General features: G+C 37.4%; 1 protein-coding gene across 8 annotated transcripts in view; it reads left to right on the forward strand.

The window, feature by feature from the left end:
* dachd (dachshund d) overlaps positions 1–17,993 on the forward strand; it is a 109,076-nt gene that overhangs the window by 77,056 nt on the left and 14,027 nt on the right. For 5 of the 8 annotated variants that reach the window (XM_082176556.1, XM_082176555.1, XM_082176558.1 and 2 more), the window contains 2 exons: positions 237–372; positions 1,606–1,740. In XM_082176556.1, coding sequence (XP_082032682.1) covers positions 237–372; positions 1,606–1,740 — 271 coding nt within the window. Of the gene's footprint in view, positions 1–236; positions 373–1,605; positions 1,741–4,017; positions 4,171–17,993 lie in introns of all 8 variants that reach the window. The other 3 variants (XM_082176552.1, XM_082176551.1, XM_082176553.1) reach the window with 1 other exon arrangement.

Raw genomic sequence — 17,993 nt, forward strand, 5'->3', positions numbered from 1 at the left:
TGGGTGGTGCGCGATCCTTGCTTTCATACGGCATTGCAGGGAACAGTCTGTCAGACAATAGCCTGGGAAGAAAGCAAGGAAAGGATGCAGAGAAGGGGAAGGGGGGGCGGTGCCTCAAAAAAAGCAAGAAAAAAAAAAGCATGGACGCTTGTGTGTCCATAGAGGTGTGTTGCTGAAAAGAATGTGTCATGTAATGGCCGCCCTGGCTGTGTTTGTTTTTCCTGTTGGCTGTGCAGGAACGGGTCCCCGACAGTCCCTCCCCTGCCCCCTCTCTGGAAGACGGCAGGAGGCCGGGGAGCCGTCCCTCATCCCAGCGCAGCAGCAGCGTCTCCAGCTCTCCCGCGCACACGGAGAGCTCCTCCGACAGAATGCGTATGTTCACCTCATAAATCTCTCTCCCACTCTCTTTGTCTCTCAATTTCTCTCCCTCGTCTTTTCCAGCGTCTCCGCACACAGGCGCACATACATTCAAGAGCTGCTAAATGCCGCACTAAAAGTGCCTCTTGTTAAGAGCGTAGCACACGTGCGCCCCTTCCTGCTTTCTGTTGTTTTCAACAGATGGCAAAGAGATATTAACTATCTTTAAGTTTGGTTCTGCTCATGTTGTGCAAAGACAGACCTCAAATGTTTTCATCATTAGCTGTGTCATAAAATAAAAACCATGTCCTTAATCACTGAGAGAGCCTGGATGTATGTTTCTCGTCATCTCTGAAATATTCTACCATGTTTTATAATGTTATTCTGGAAGCGGTGTCTTAACGAGTGAGTGTTTATTTTGATTAAAAACTTATATGAGCTCCAAAAGTTACATTGAAAAGCTGGGGTTTGAACCTGGAAATACGTTGTTAAAATGGTTAAAGAACTTATGAACAGAGATCTTATAAGGCATTTAGACACAAAATAAGACTGCCCAATTCAAAATCAAATCATTAAATGTGTGACATTGATCATGTGAACAACTTTGTACCGATGGTCAGATGTTCTTGCTTCCATTAAAGCTCAAGATGCTCTTTGGATCATCACAAATCATGTGAACTCAAATCAACATAATCAGATTTTACACAAACTCGTGGAGTTCATGCAGCTCCAGCTCTCTTGTTGTTAAAGCAAAACCCATTATTTAATGAATTGGTTATTTTTTATAATACATTTTTGTAATGAAAATGTTTTATTAAATTATAAAAATGCTAAATCATTTTCACTAGTGGTCTCAGACTTTAGGAACCCATTGAATGTTTGATTTTATGTATTTCAATCAGTGAATCTAGTGAATCGCAGGTTTTTGTAAAAATGCCTTTTTAATCATAAACAGGTTTTCAACAAGTTCTGTCGCCTCATCTCAGATGTCATAGAGAATTGCACTGAGAATTGCACACGCCAGACAGAGTGGCAAATGTGATTTTGATTGACTGGTGCATTGATTTGGAGATGAGGTATACCACAAGTCACAAACAGTTGAAAGCCAAGGACGTATTAACCTTCTCTGGCCACTGGACGACGAGGGCTCTTTTCAACTAGAATAATTATTTATCACTCGAGGTGTTTTGCGTTGTCAATTGAGAGCGTGTGGAGATGGGAATAATGTGTCTCTGTGTTCTCTCAAAGCTGTGCATCAAAATGGACTGTCGATGAACCAGGCATTTTTGGGTCTGTCTCCCAGCATCTTACCCGGGCCTAAAGAGGGCGACCTGGCAACTCACGACATCGGCCATGAGGCCAAAAGAATGCACCTCGAGAAAGGTCAGAGTTCAGTACCTAAATCCAACAAAATAGCTCTATTGTTTTATTCTATGGAAATATCTGTGAAACACTTTGGGGTATGACACTACTGTGCAAAAAATCATGTTATTGGTTTCCATGATATTTTTTCTTATTACACGGTAAAAGTTCACTAGTTCACTTCAGAATTAAAATATCCTGATAATTTACTCACCCCCTCGTCATTCAAGATGTTCATGTCTTTCTTTCTTCAAAACATTCCAGGATTTTTCTCCATATAGTGGACTTCAATAGGGTACAATGGTTTGAAGGTCCAAATTGCAGTTTCGATGCAGCTTCAAAGGGCTCTACGCGTTCCCAGCCGCGGAATAAGGGTCTTATCTTGCAAAACGATAGGTCATTTAAAAAAAAAAAAAAAAAAAAAAAAACTTTTACCCACAAATGCTCATCTTGCAGTAGCTCTGCGATGCGCCACATATTACGTAATAACGTTGAAAGGCCACTCGTGTTCCGGTTCAAAAAGGTAGGGTAGAGCGAAAAACTCCATCTTATTTTCTGCTCCAACTTCAAAATCGTCCGACATCGTTGTTTTACCTTTTATTTATTTATTTATTTATTTATCTTGTAAATGGCGTTTGAATTAGTCTTTGCACGTTTGCTTTGTAAACAGTTGGTCGGCACTTGCGCCTACGTCACGCGTGACCTTTCAATGTGATTGCGTAATGTGTGGCGCATCGCAGCTAGTGCAAGGTGAGCATTTGTGGTTAAAAAGTATATAAATGTTTATTTATTTTTAGAAAATGGCAGATCGTTTCGCTAGATAAGACCCTTATTCCTCGGCTGGGATCGTGTAGAGCCCTTTGAAGCTGCATTGAAACTGCAATTTGGACCTTCAAACCATTTTACCCTATTGAAGTCCACTATATGGAGACAAATCCTGGAATGTTTTCCTCAAAAACTTTAATTTCTTTTCGACTGACGAAAGAAAGACATGGACATCGTGGATGACGTAGGGGTGAGTAAATTATCAGGAAATTTTAATTCTGAAGTGAACTAATCCTTTAATCTCTCTTTTATACAGAAAACTTGGTACAAATATGTTTGTTTGGATTGTAATTGGGTTTTAAGTAAGTGCAAGTAATAGTAACTTTCACTATTAATTAAAAAGCTTAGTATAGAAATATGTTGATAACTATAGCTATGCATGTACCTAGTAGAATGATATATATACTACTGTTTCAATAAGATTTTTATTTTATTTTTTAAAGAAATTAATACTTTAATTCAGCAAGAATCCATAAAATTGATCAAATATCAGATTTGCCATCACAGGAATAAATAAAAATTTTGAATATATTAAAACAGAAAATATATTAAAAATTGTAATAATATTTCAGATCAAAACATATATTTTTGATCAAATAAATGCTGCCTAGGTAAGCACAATACTCTTCTTTCAAAAACATAAACAATCTTACTATCCCCAAACTTTTGAAAGGTAGTCTATCTTAGTACCTTAACATTACCATTTATAATAGGCTATCACTGCACCATGGTACTGCCATAGTACTTTTTTGCTAAGAGTGCAATAATTGTTTCATTATCATTCAATAAAATCTTTCGGATCTTATATTTTAGACACTTTGAAATCCATCCAACCTGATCAATTTACACTCTGAACAAAAATAATTGGTAACACTTTACAATAAGGTTCATTAGTTAATGTATTAGCTAACATGAACTAACAATAAGCAATACATTTGTTAGAGTATTTATTAATCTTTGTTAATGTTAGTTAATAAAAATACATTGTTTATGTTAGTTCACAGTACATTAACTAATGTTAACAAATACAACCTTTGATTTTGATAACGTATTAGTAAATGTTTAAATTAATATTAACTAAGATTAATAAATGCTGAAGAAGAGTTGTTCATTCTTAGTTCATGTTAACTAAGGTAGTTAACTAATGTTAACTAATGAACCTTATTGTAAAGTGTAACCAAATAATTTAATAAACACAGGTGGAGTGTCCATTTAAAAACTTTAAGAACACACATTTAGACATTGATTATGATTCCCAGATGCCTTTTTTTTATTTTTTATTACTATATTCAATCCAAACAAATCTTCAGCACTTGAGTATAAAATTGGAGGCTGTTAAACATTTGACAAATTTCTATACTTTTCAGTTTTCAATATTTACTTTTATCTGGCAAAGAAAAAATGAAGTGTCCTCTCATATGCTTTGCATAAACACAAAATGATGCATATAATAGATTTGAGAATTGTCTCCAGGCGGAATGCAGGGCTGGGGAAGTGTTGGAGAGGGTGATAATGACATTAAAACCACGGTGGAAATCACTGGGCTGCACGTCCCCTGCTGGATCTGCCCGGAGAGGAGGCGCTGTGTAGCTCTCTCCCATAGACCAACCAAGCCTGTGAATCAAAGTAATTAGCATGATTATATGAATTTACAGGTCAGACCTTAGGTGTGATGGGTGGGGGGGGGCTGAAGATGAGGTTTTTGTGTGGGTCTTAGGGGGATTGGTGTGTGCGGTCGATGTGTTTTGTTCATTCTCGATCTCACGTTTCTAGTGACTGATTGTGTACTATACGAGGCCACTGACATCTTGGCCTGTTTATGATAACATTATCACAGTACGCGTGATTCATTTTTTCCTATCGTTCCCCAATAGAGATGTGGAGATGGATCTGTCTAATCCCCCAGCACGCCACGGTTCCACCAGCCCCTTAAGATATCAATTGAGTTATATTGGTCCTGATTCTCTCCGACCGAGTGAAAATCCACATTGTCTATTTGCATCGCTGCTGCATTATCATTCAGATGCTTGGCATGCTTAATATGTCACTCCTCTTGATTAGAATCCAAAGCTCTCTAACGTGTGCGGCAAAGGTCTCGGGCTGTGGAAAACATTTTTATAAAATAATCCATTAATGCAGAGGAGTGCAACTAAATTAGTTACCAATTTGCTGAGCATGAATTAATGAACAGAGCTTCTCCTGGCTCCCAGAGTTGTAATTTTCATAATAACCTCAGACCTTTATTTGGCAGGTTGTTTAGTTTTTTCGTTTGAAGGTTTTCATTAGTCTAATGAGGACTGTGCAAGGGCGAGCAGTCAGCACAATTTACATGAGGAAGCTATCATAATAAATGAGGCAATTTGAATAACACGCACAGGTTTATGCCGCGAGATGAGAGAGATCGTAGCGCCGGATCTGGAGGTAACCAATACATTAGACCAACTAATAACCAAAGTAATCCCAATAAAAGCCTTAAGTGAAGGGAATAAAATTAATGATAGATATATTGAACTGTAATGATATGATACATGATGCATTAGATTAATAAAATAAATGTGTCCCATTGTTAAAGAGGAGGGGCTCGTCTGGCTTGGCCTGCTTTTGTTTATGGCAGGCTTTTTAATTAGGGTTGTTCATTGGATCAGTTTGTTTAGACAAATGAGATTACATTCCAATGGTTTAATGATATTTCTCCACTTGTTTGATCTTTATGGTCCTGGCAGAGCATTAAATTAATGCTACGTCGTGCACTTTCGATTTCAGTGTGACATATTACGATTGAGTTGTTTACGTCACCTGTATCCAAGCAAGTTCAGGCAGCAGATGAGTTTGGGACAGTTTTTGTGTCTCATGCAGTTAGAATATCACTTCACATTTAAGCAGTGTCACACAAGCAAGAGTGCTGTTGTGATAATGATACCGCACAATCATGTATGTGATATTTCTTCAATACAACAGTTCAATAAAGAAGTTCATTTTTAAATGAATGTTCCTCTTCCTAAGTGAATCAGGAATTAATGAATCTGTTTGAATAAATGAATGAACAGTTCAATAAAAAAAAGAGGTTCATTTTAAGTAGCTTCAATTTTAGGTAATTTTTACAATTTTGCCAGTTATTTTGTGTATTTTTGTTCCAAAACTAGTTCCCAACAAAGTCAAAGCATTATCGTTGTGTGCTTCCGACCAACACACAGTCTCAGTGTTTTGTTCCTAAATGAATTAGGAATGAATGAATCTGTTTGAGTAAATGATCCAGTGACTCACTCATAAAGACAGTCTCTTGTTTTGTTCCTGAATGAATCAATGTATTTTGAATAAATCAGTTTAGTTAATGATTCAGTAATACACTCACAGACAGTAACCTGTTTTGTTCCAGAGTGTTTAGTTCCAATTGGTTTGAACAAATCAGTTAACTGAATTATTCAATGACTCATTCATATGAACACTAAATTGTTTCATTACTGAATAAATCAGTGTTTCATTAAATATCTTTTGTGTTGTAATGATTCACTCAAAAAGACAAGGAACTTCTCGATTTAAGACCTCAATGCTATCACTCTCAGTTAATAAATTAAAAAGTTCTATAAAATAATACATTGTTAGCTACTCTTTGGTGTCCTTCATCTCTGTCATGTTTTGCCAGCATATCTGTGCAAGCAGAATTTTAGACCGCTTTAAGTAGCGCTTTACCTTGAAGTGAAGCAAAAAAGCGAACAGTTTGCTCACATTTATTATAAAGTCTGGACTAATTGAATTGCTTCACAAAGGGAATCTGTCAGAATTGTTTTTGACAAGCCTCGCTCTTGTGAAACAGCAGGTAGTTGACAAACAAGGAAATTTGAAAGGCTCTAAAGCCTTTGGCAGTAAACTCATTTTGGACATCAAACATTTAACATGGTTCCTCTCCTTGGGGGAGCCGCTCGTGAATATATCCACATATGGGCGGGCGCTGTAGCTTAGCGCCGCACAATAACAACACTAGAAGAGTAATTTATGGGATAATAACTGCAAACAGTTTCACTTACCCAAAGGAATGGTAGAGGTTTATTTTTACCAAATGAGAGCTGCTCTCACATAAATTATTTCTGCATTATTGATCATAACAGATGAGTCATATGTGATGACATTGATGAGTGGCAATGTAATGTTGATGCCACATGGCATGTTTAGTTATGCGAAATTTGATTTGTGTAAAGGATGTTCGTATTGTAAAAGTGCACAAACACTTTTTCCTGTACTTTTTTTGTACCACATTTTTTATAATGCTTAAAATTGTCCTAAATGTCCTGAAAAAACGGGGGAAATGATCACACCTGATCATGAAATAATTTCTTTGTAGGTCTACATAAAGCATCACTTCTTATTGAGTATTGCTACAAATAATCATTTTACAAGTGTATGTATGATTATTACCCTTTCCCCCTTTCGTAGTTACCACAGTATTCAAATACGTAAATGACCACATCCTCATCACAAGCATATTGTGTGACTACAGAAACACTGTACCATCACTGAGTCTCTCTATTGACAGTACATCATGACTTTGGTTATGCGAGTGATTGATGCGTACACCCCCTCCTCTGAATTCAGCATTAAATGTGCGTGGAATAATCGGATCTGATTTGGCCAAACAGACAAGCGCAGAGATGCAGTCATATGAATAATGGAGCATGGCAGCCGCAGTATCACTCCGATAATTTGCCAGCTGGTCAGTGAATGGCAAAGCATGTGTTAGCCATTATATGATTTCATCATAAAATACCTCATCCCTAAGAACATCAAAAGATGCGAAAATAAAAGTTCTTTGCCTTTAAAAACTCAAATGAAAGTGAAAAATATGAATCATTAAAAAAGTGGTGTACAAAAACCATGCTTTTATACTTTTAAGGTTAGTCTGACTGCATGTAACATTACATTTGTGTATTGTTACTTGCAGATGGACTAACATTGTAAGATCTTGGATTTTCAAGTTTCATGACATTAAATTTAATAGACATGAAGGGAGTGGGAAATCTACTGTGATTTTTTTTTTTTTTGTATCTTGCAGAATTAGATATTGTTCTTGCAGTGCAAGAATGAAAACTCATTAGATTGCTTCGCTGATGTAATTGTCTTCACAAACCCTAAGGACAGAGGCTTTATTTCATTTAGAGCGTAACGCTTGAGAAATAATATGGCTAATTTCACTTAGCGTACTGCAGGAAATTGTACAAATTTGGTGGACCTTTTGAACAAAGTAAACATTATGATGTTTGATTCATGCTGTATCATATAGCAAGATTCGGAAAGTGGGATGTTTTCCACTGTAGTAGTCTGTAAATACAAAAATGAACAGAAAGTTACTTGTAACTATGGAAGACTATTTCTGCCTCAGAGTAAAAAATAAAATAAATAAAACAGGTAATTGTGACACAAATTTTAAGATAAGAAATAGTCACATTGTTAGATATGAAGTCACAGTTGAAAGATGTCATGGTTTTCAAGAAATGCAACTGTTAAGTACCTGTAAGTACCTGTTAATTATTGTGGTGGAATTCGAAAAGTCAAAAGTAAAAAAAACAAAAAACATTTGATTGCGTATCAAGCATTTCTTTTAATGTGTTACACTGATTTCGGTTTGATCAACCAGAAGCCAAAACTATTGAGCGAGGAATACAGTAGTTAGTTCAGAAATGTTTCCGGTCCAGAAGTTTTATGAACACCATCTTGCATTGTTATAGAGACATTGGTTTTTGCTTAGCTAACATGTTACTTACAACACACCTCCGGTTCTTTAACTTCATGTCTGATCATGGTATACTTGCACACTCTCCTTTCATCAGACACACTTGCTTTCCAAGCATGTTTTCTATTGCCTTTTTAAGTGTCCTTGAGATTCTGGCTTCAAAAGTGAAACGGACTGAGGCTTGTGCTGACTCGGCCGACTTTTCCTAAGACAAAAGGCTGGATCATTAGCCATTGGGGATCTGAAATGTGACTTGGCAGACAATCGTGGTGTATGATCAAACAACTTGTCAGTGTGTTCTGTCGAAATGAAGGGGTGCGAAAAGAAAGAAAAAAAACATTCAATAGAGGATCAATCAAGTTTGTGAGCAGCGAAACAAATAGTGCTGATGATGCAAACGTGGGCCGTCCCTCCAGGACATGGCGCTTCATTTGGATATTTGTTCTCCCTCATGAATGTTCCATTACGTGATACCATGGACTGCTAATCACATTCCACAAGAAAGACAGTGCTTTTAGGAATGTTGAAAAGCGAGTGATTCTTTCTAATCTTTGAAATGCCTTAAAAGTGTCAGAATGCTTTCTCCTGCCAAGATGTAAGGCTTAGATAGAGAGATAAATATGCTGTGGTCAGCTAAGAGTATCTCACAAGCAGAGAGGCAAATTTAATAATGTATTATCATTCACTAGAGAAGGTGAAATCTCCTTGTCCATCACAACACGCCAGGGCCGTTTTATGTTATCCTTCATTTCAAAGGGAGCAATGTGCTGCAGAGACACCTGCTCTGATAAAAAGGAAAGATGCAGCTCTTGGCCTAGAGGGTTAGGGCTTCGCTTTTTGATTGCACTGGTAGTTCCACCAGTTTCCTTTCGCTCAGTTTGCAAGTGAGTTTCTTTTTGTTTTGCACTACAAGGGCAATTAGAATGAACATGGTTCATTGTGCAGCATGGACAGTCTCTTTGTGAATTCTAAGTACATATCCCTTGTACTTAGCATCTGCCCTTAACGGTATGCGCACTGCTGTGAACATATTTATCATTTGCTTGCCCTTGGACAGACGAAATGTAACCATTAGCAATGCCGTTTATGCTAATTTGCAATTCAAGATGCAAAAAGCTTAAGAACAACTGTTGTGTTAAGGTAAGGTTGACCCTGACTTTCTACGACCCAGACGTCCCAGACATAACAATTAAATACCTCAAAGATCATTGTTTTCTGTGCACGTTTGTTTTTGTAAACATCATGTTCACAGGCGGATTTACCAGACGTAACTAAAAAAGATGTTTTACTGACATAAAAAACTGATTTCACTTTGTACATCCATTATAACTTGTGTTAAAGGGACAGTTCACCCCAAAATGGAGATTCTGTTTTGTTGTTTGGACCTCATTGACTTCCAAAATATCGTCTCCTGTATTCTGCAAAAGAAAAGAAAAACATACTGGTTTATAACGAGACAAGGGAGAGTAAATGTTATAAATTCTTTTTTGGGTGAACTATCCCTTTAATGTCATATTGGGGCACTTACACAGTAATGCAGCTCTCTTATTAAGCTGCTGAGTTTAGGGTAAAGTGTGTCAAATTTTACAATTTCACTGTTCCATAATTATCAACGGATACTTAGGGCTGTTATATCCTTTCACTGTGAACAAAATCGTTCCTAATAAAAGAGAATAGGGGGAGGAGAAAAACTGCGGGAATACTAATTCTCTTCCAGCATTTGAAAGCTCGCCTAAGTGTTCCAGTCACCTTGACTTTGCAGCCACAGGCCCGGAGATGCTGTTGCTTATCCCGCCTAACCCCAGCCTGTCAATTAGGTGTTTAAAAATTAATCTCTTTAACTGGAAATACCATGCCAGCTTTCTTCCATCTGTAAATGGAGTGTTATTAATTCAAGCTGCGCAAAGCCAGTGTTATGAATAATGTTATCAAAACAGATTTCCACACGTTTAACACATCACCCGCTTTTAAAAATCCTAAGTATTTTTTTATAGCTGTGAACCAGACGCAAATGGATTTGCATCCATTTTCCTTTGCTCACGAGGGCATGAGATACACAGAGAGAGGGCGTCAGATGGGGGGCTCCTAAGCTCTGCTTTTTAAAAAGTTTACATTTACATTTCTTTTTGTCTTTCATCTTCTGTCTCCAAAGCGGCTCAGTACATAGAGCCTGGATTAGTGCCAGAGTCGATTGTCGCCCCAAACATCCTCATTCCCTGTAGGATTGCTGCGAATCACATTAATATGTCCGCCCGTCTTCGACGGAACGCACTCCACTGTGATCAGTCCACAGACTATCTTCCGTTTCTCAGTGTTCGAGTGCTTGTTCTATCAAAGCGTTTTGATTATGTCTGGTTTTTTACTCCTTGTTTGAATTTCTAATATCGTTGCGTGTAAAATGTGGAAGGCATTTACATATTGGCGCCGAAACACATTTGTTTCTGTGTAAGGACAGAAATGTGCGCATTTATAAAAGATAGAAGAAGAGAAAATTCAAACAGATGTGAGCTGAGGACAATTCCAGTTAACAAAAATAAATAAAGATGTCCACACAGACCCATCTCTAGAGATGATTAGCACTAGATTGCGCAGAAGGCTTCCAAAGTGTGATTGTAGTAGGCTAATCTAGCTTTCAGGGTGTGCACCAGTAAGCATTCAATGATCAATAAATGAACTCATTTTGGGCTGATTACTCCTGTAATGCCTGCTAATAATGAACGGCCAAAACGTTTTACGTTTTTAGTTGAAAACGGTGTCGTGTAAACACAAGACATGTTTGATTTCCAGACCTTAGTGATCATCACCCCCCACATAGACCCTAAACAAGACCCTCCACTACATACGAGTCCTGCATACATTTGCTTCTCAAAAGGCAATTATTTCATAGGCTTTTGAGAACATTATTTACTCATCCTTCTTTACCTTTATTAATCGGGTTATGCAACCCTCTCTCGCTAAAGCTTCATCCACCTTTGAGGAGTTTCTGTTTTTGGCAGCGATGGTTGTCATTGTATGCCGAGTGCGGTCTTTCTGTAGGACGCTCACTTGAAGAAACAAAAGTAGTGGAGGGGCTTTTTTATGCAGTCATCACAGGCAGTCAAGCCTTTAATCCTCAGCGGTCCGATAATGACATCCCCTCTGCATTTATTACATGGAGGAGCGTGGAAAAACGCTGACTTTGAACAAATGAACACTCTGACCTTTATGCAATAAATATGACACAGGCCATATAAAAAGACAAGATATCTTCTTCTGCTGGGGTTTGCATCAGAGACTCTTTGCTTTGCCGCTGCTGTATGGCCCACTACCAGAAAACAAGATGTCTGCGACAATACTGCACATGAAATCGCAAAGCATCAATCTTTGGAACACAAAGGAAATATTTGGAAAAATGTTTCACAAGGAAAGTCAATGGGGTTCAATGTTGCTTTGGACCTCATTGATACTAATTGTTTAGACAAAGCACTCTTCAAAATGTCTTTTGTGTTTCACAGAAGACAGTCCAAATATAGGTTTGGAATGACAGGGTGAGTAAATGATGATAGAATTTTCATTTTTGGGTGAACTGTTGGCGAGGCTAGTCCGCCCACAATGATCTAAACCCCTACTGCCCGCCAAAGTATATAATGATAGTTGATGTTGTTAAAAACTGTAAGTTGTTAGATCTTTAAAGTAGAAAATAACCAAAAGTTGAATTGCTGTTAATTTATTTGATCAAACAATCATTTTATGCTCTGTGCATGCGTCTTATAATCTTAACAGTTTGCTGTAGCTTGTTGCAACCACACAAGACCTGTATTTTTTTCCTCTGGTGGTGAACTGCTCACCATAAAGGCTGCTTTTGTTTTTATCCCTGACCGTGTGCGACAGTTAAGGATTTATGAAGATTTCCTCCCCTTCGCCTGCCCATCTGTGCGGCTGTCTTCAGCGTGGCCTTGAGAATATGTTTCAATTTATTAAGCCAAACCAAAGGACTCATTATTTCAGAAGAGGGGCACGGAGTGACACACAGAATTGGTTATTAATGGAAAGTCTCTGCCACAGGGCAGTTGAAATTTAATGATATCCTACAAGAAAATATGATGGTGTCACTTTCCCAAAAGTCATGCGAAATGTCAGCGTTTTAAGGTCCCGACGCTAATTTTATGCCCGTGCACAGTAATGTTTGGGAGCGCGTTTAGGAAACACGGCCCAGTGCCTGTGCTGATTATCCCCCTCACCTTCCTTGTGCTCTCAAATGGGTTTGTGCAGCAAGCGATTTAATCTCTAAGTGTAGGGAACATTAGGAGAGAGAGAGAGAGAGAGAGGAGAGAGAAACACCACAGTGCATTTCTCAGAGATAAGGCTTTCCAAGTCAAATGTTACCTGTTAATCCAGGGCCGACCGACTCCAGCACTTGACTTTGACTCTCAGCAGGAATTTGGTAATGGCTAATTTTCATCTCGGAATTAAAGAGCAGAAAAGAGCAAAGCCAAGTGGGTGTGAGCGGGTTTAGCGGTTCTGCGGTAGATAGCTGTGTCTGGTAGAATCCTGACACAGAATTACTGTGATTCTATGATTCTGGTAGAATCCTGTAACACGTGTGTATTCACCGTGCCCATATGCACAACATATGCACCTTTAAGTCATTCTAATGGAATTTGCCCACTACGGATCACAGCACACATTTCTTTCTGTGGTCTACATGCTGTAAAGGTAGAATTGCTTTCCCTTTCATTGCTTTTGTCTTTTTCTTGTTTTTATGTTTTGTTATGTACCCTAGTTACTATCTATCTATCTATCTATCTATCTATCTATCTATCTATCTATCTATCTATCTATCTATCTATCTATCTATCTATCTATCTATCTATCTATCTATCTATCTATCTATCATCTGTCTGTCTGTCTGTCTTTGCATACTAAGCAGTGATTAGTCTCTTCTTTCTTATCATTATTTTTATCCATACTGTATAAATCTCTCTCTGCCTTTCTCTAACGTTTCAAATTTTTTTTGTTAAGTTCTTTTTTGGCATTCTTGCCTTTATTTTCTAGGACAGTACAAGAGTTCACTGGAAGCAGTGGTAGAGGAAAGAGGGCAACAGGGTCAGATGAAACTACAGACTCCAAACTGTCTTTTTACCTAAAAATATCCTTGGTGCTCTTATATTTAATTATCTAAATATCATTCTGTTTTTTGGAGTTAGTGATACATTAACATTTTTAAAGAGGTTCTTCAAACTGGCCACTTTCGGTTAGGTCAATAAAACAGTTTGCTGTTGAAATATTTAATGGAATGCAGAAGAGAGAGAGCAGACAATGCCGTTTTAAAGATTCACCTCTGTGTAATGCACTGTTGTCTCCATTTATGAGACTGAAAGGTCATAACCACTCCCCTGGAAGGAGGCAACTTCTTCAGCCCGCATTGGCAGGTCAAATAAAATGTAATTGTCTGCTGTAGGTAGCGGAGAGGGGAACTGACATCCTCCACGTTTTAAACATTCAATTCTCCTGCTGCGAGGAACACAGGTTTGCAAGGACACAGGCTTCACCTGTCAATATATCACAGTGACTGGCTAGCCAAATGCTGCAATGCTTTTCCCCCTCTCTCTCCCTCCTCCGGCTCAGTGCCTTCATTGGAGAAATCAGCTGAAAGGTCCACTGGGACCTCAATTCAAACACTGCAACTTGCAACATATGGCACATTTTCAGCTCCCAAGGTCAATTAAAGCTATTTATTGAGAGAATGTTGCTAAATTTCCCAAGGTTTCCACTCAATTCATCGCAGAGTGCCTTGTCTATCATATTAAAAATCAGTCGAGTGGTTTACACTCTCCTTGTCATGACTTTCCATCAAAGATATCAAAAGTGGTTCGAGACATTTTATCTTCTCTTATCGCAAACATCTCTTTTCGCTCTTCCCTTTTCCTCAACGCAGCCGCTCACAATACAAATCTAATAACATGTAAATTGGAGATAAGCCCAGATCCCTCCAAGTGATATTTTTTTACATTTATAGTTTTGTCAAGTTGATTTTCGAGCCCCTGTTTTAGCAGCACAACACATAAGGACTGAGAGAATTAACAGGAAAGGTGATTTATCATTGCTACCACACTGTCAAGGACTCCCATTGCTGCCACGGGAGGGAGGGACAGCGTGCGCACGTTTGTGTGTGTGTGTGTGTGTGTGCACATGTTTACGTATGATTGTATGTGCGTTATTGTTTTAAATTATGGCATTTCATTCCAAATGCGTCGTATTTACAGCGTCCCATTTTTATTTGCGGCTCCTATTATCCAGCAAAACAGTTGCGCATGAAATGTTATTTGTGACACGGCTGACCTAAAAGGATTTCATAAGGATTTCATTTTTGAGGCAGAAAGCTGCAAACGGACCTGTCACAGCTGCTGCTGGCAGCCCCGGTGGAGAAATATCACCTGGAAAACACAGCTCTCTCCTTCGCTCTCTTCATCATGCTGGCGTCTGGCACTGTAATTAAGTCCAAGTCAATGATTCTGGACCAATGGCAGGAAATAAACAGCTAAAACCTGGCCAAAATGGAGTGCTAGAAACAAGAGAATGCTCACAGACACAATTGCACTCAAGTGTGGCAAATGTAAATGGAGACTGACCAAAAAAATGGCAAATTTCAGTTATTTGAGAGCTGAATTGGTCATTTGAGATGAAATGTGCTGTTTGCTTTCTAATGCATGACAGATTGTTTCCTAGTAACAAAGCAATATGAGCCACCCTGTGATCCAGTATTGTGTTTGCGGCGAGGTCCTGCTGAGTCTAAAGCAGAAGTTGGTTTAAGCAATGATGTATTATTAATGCCAACACCAAATCCAGGACTACGGTGGCTGCAAACCAAATACAGGCTTCTGACATCCAATTCTCCTCTATTGTTTCTCATTTGCTGATTCGCTACATGTTTGGCATCCAAAAAATCAGAGCCATAAATGAGACAAAGAGAAGAAAACATACTGTGTTTATTCTGTGATGTAATAATTAAATCAAATTCATATAATTCACTCTGTTTACATGATCTGTTAATGATTGCACAAAACTAAGCCATCAAACAGCATTAAAACAAATTTTCTTAATTATTTTTTTCTTTACATTTTATTACAAGCACATGCACACTCATTATTCGGCCGCCCATTGTTGGTAATGATCTGGAGTAAAATGCTAGTTAAATCGGGGAGAGATTGGTGGAGACCCTCCATGGATTCCCAGCACTCCTCTTGGCCTTTCCTCCGTCCAAGAATTTCGAATCATAAAGTCTTAATAGTGGCGGCTGATATTCAACTGTTGGTTGGCTGAATGTTTCCAGGGCATTTGCAGATGCTCGGAATAATCTCTTATGTTTTGCTGCAATCTGCTGCAGAGATGGTTGAAATAAATACTTTAAACTAATTAATGTAGGACCAGCTGTTACCAAGCCTTGGCTGGCGTTAGTGAATGCTGATGGCAGAAGAGGGGCTCCTCAAGTCATGCCGTGTTTGTGCATGATTTAGGGAGTCACATAAACACGTATTAATTCTGTATGAGGGCCTTATTCTGGGGTTTAATACTTAAACTGAAATGCATGAGAAATAGATTTCTAGGCTTTTTAATTACTAATAATGATTTAAAACAAATGTTGTAATGACTTATAATACACCTTATAATTACTTGTATTATCTTGTAAAATATAATATAATATAGGAAAAATATTGCCCATAAGTAGTTTAAACAAACACTTATAATAAATGTATAAACCACTATGTATAGCTTATCCCATACCATTTGTGCTTTGAATGAATGAACAAGAATTTTGTAGGTGTTTAATTAAATATGAGGTATAAAAAAACATAATGATTTTTTTTTTTTACAGATTATCTCATTTAGAATATTTGATCTAAATTTCAAATAAAACACTAAAGTCAGGAAGTTAATTTATGCATTGCAATATTATAGTATACTGTATAAAAAATTTATTCTAATTTTGAAATTTGCTAAAGAGTAAATTTTACAGTGTTAAATTATTAGTGTTTTGAAGATTAACATTAAGTGGGGTGTTATGACAGCAAAATGTGATGTAATGTAAAAATGGGGGAAATTAGCATGCTCAAAATGGTACACACAGATAAAATGAACTACACTGTAAAAAGGCATTATCAATTCATTCATAATGCGTTACATTAATAGAACGTATTATTGAGATATTCTTCTTTGTTCTTGCCATTTGGACAGTCTGTAATGTGTTCTGTTAGTTGGTGACATGGCCTGTGTGTTTTCTCGTTTTGTAGCAGGCAGAATGTTGTGAGACTTCTGCTGTGATTGGCAGTACGCTATGACAGCGTGAAGATAGTGTCAGCGCAGGGCTGTGTGGTTTAAAGTGAGTTATGATAGTCTGTGTGTACATGTTTGGCCATGTGTGTGTGGAGATGGATTCAGGGGGTTATGAGGCCTTTACGTGTGTGTAGTGATGGATGCAGGCCTATGATAGCCTGTATAAGGCTGTGGCTGTTAAGATAAATGTGGAGTTTTGATGGCCTGTGTGTGCGTGTGTGTGTGTGTGGAGAGAGATGTAGAGTTATGATTGGCCGTGCAGCAGATGGCAGAGGTCTGCCCTAACGGAACTGATGAATGGCAGATGATGTCATCAGGGCACTGACAGGCACTGGTGGCTGCTCACAGGAAGTGAGCAGGAATCTGCTTTACATTTCAGCCCCACTGGACATCTGCTCACTGTCCTCACTCCCGTTATTCTCTTTCAGATGCAACTCAGATACTTTTTTTAAATACTTTAACTTGATTTTTTATTTTTTTATTTAGGTAGGTAGTACTGTAGCCTAGTGGTTAAAGATCTGGCTGGTAACTGAAAGAAGGCAGATCCAAACCTCAACTATATCAATAATTTACAACAAAACATACTTAAATATGAATTTAGAATGATGCATCATCCAATATATTATTACAGAAAATGAATTGAAACATTTGTTGATTTAGTTTTAATGCCTCCCTACCTGATGTCTTCTGATTTTTTACAGAATCTAAAATGTATATCTAATAATTCATTTTTGAAATAGAGCTAATGTAATATAATAAATTATATATTTATAAGATATAATAAAATATATGTACTATTTAGTTCACTCAAATTGAGTAATGGCAGATTTGGCAGTATGTAATGGCAGTAATGTAATTGCAATAATGGCAAATATTAATATATTTTATTAAAAAAATTTTTTTTTATAATAATATAAAAAAATTATAGAATAATTAAATAAATCTGAAAGGTATACCTTATCGTTGGAATTGTTAAATAATGATTTACAATACTTTTGAAATAATAATACTAAAAAAATGACTAACACTAGAATTATTATTATTATTATTATTATTACTATTATTATTATTATTTATTGCAGTGCATGTGTTCCTGTAGCTCATGGTCAAACATGGCAATAGCAACGCCAAGGTCATGGGATTTAATTCCAAGAAACATGCTATTAAAGTGTGTTGCATGTATTGTAAATGGATTTGGATTGAAGTGTCTGCCAAATGCATAAATGTAAATGTAATGCATATTGATTGTAACATAACTGTTTACTACACTATAAAGGGGATTACATTTTTTTTTGTTTTTCTAATACGAGGTACTTCAGATTCCTTTCATTTACCAGCATAATGTTTAATAAGTTGACATGGTGATTAATCTTGGAAAGCTGTTTGTAAAGACATGCTGCACACTTTACAG

This window comes from Leuciscus leuciscus (assembly GCF_965113295.1).
Source record: "Leuciscus leuciscus genome assembly, chromosome: 7".
Lineage (NCBI taxonomy): Eukaryota > Metazoa > Chordata > Actinopteri > Cypriniformes > Leuciscidae > Leuciscus > Leuciscus leuciscus.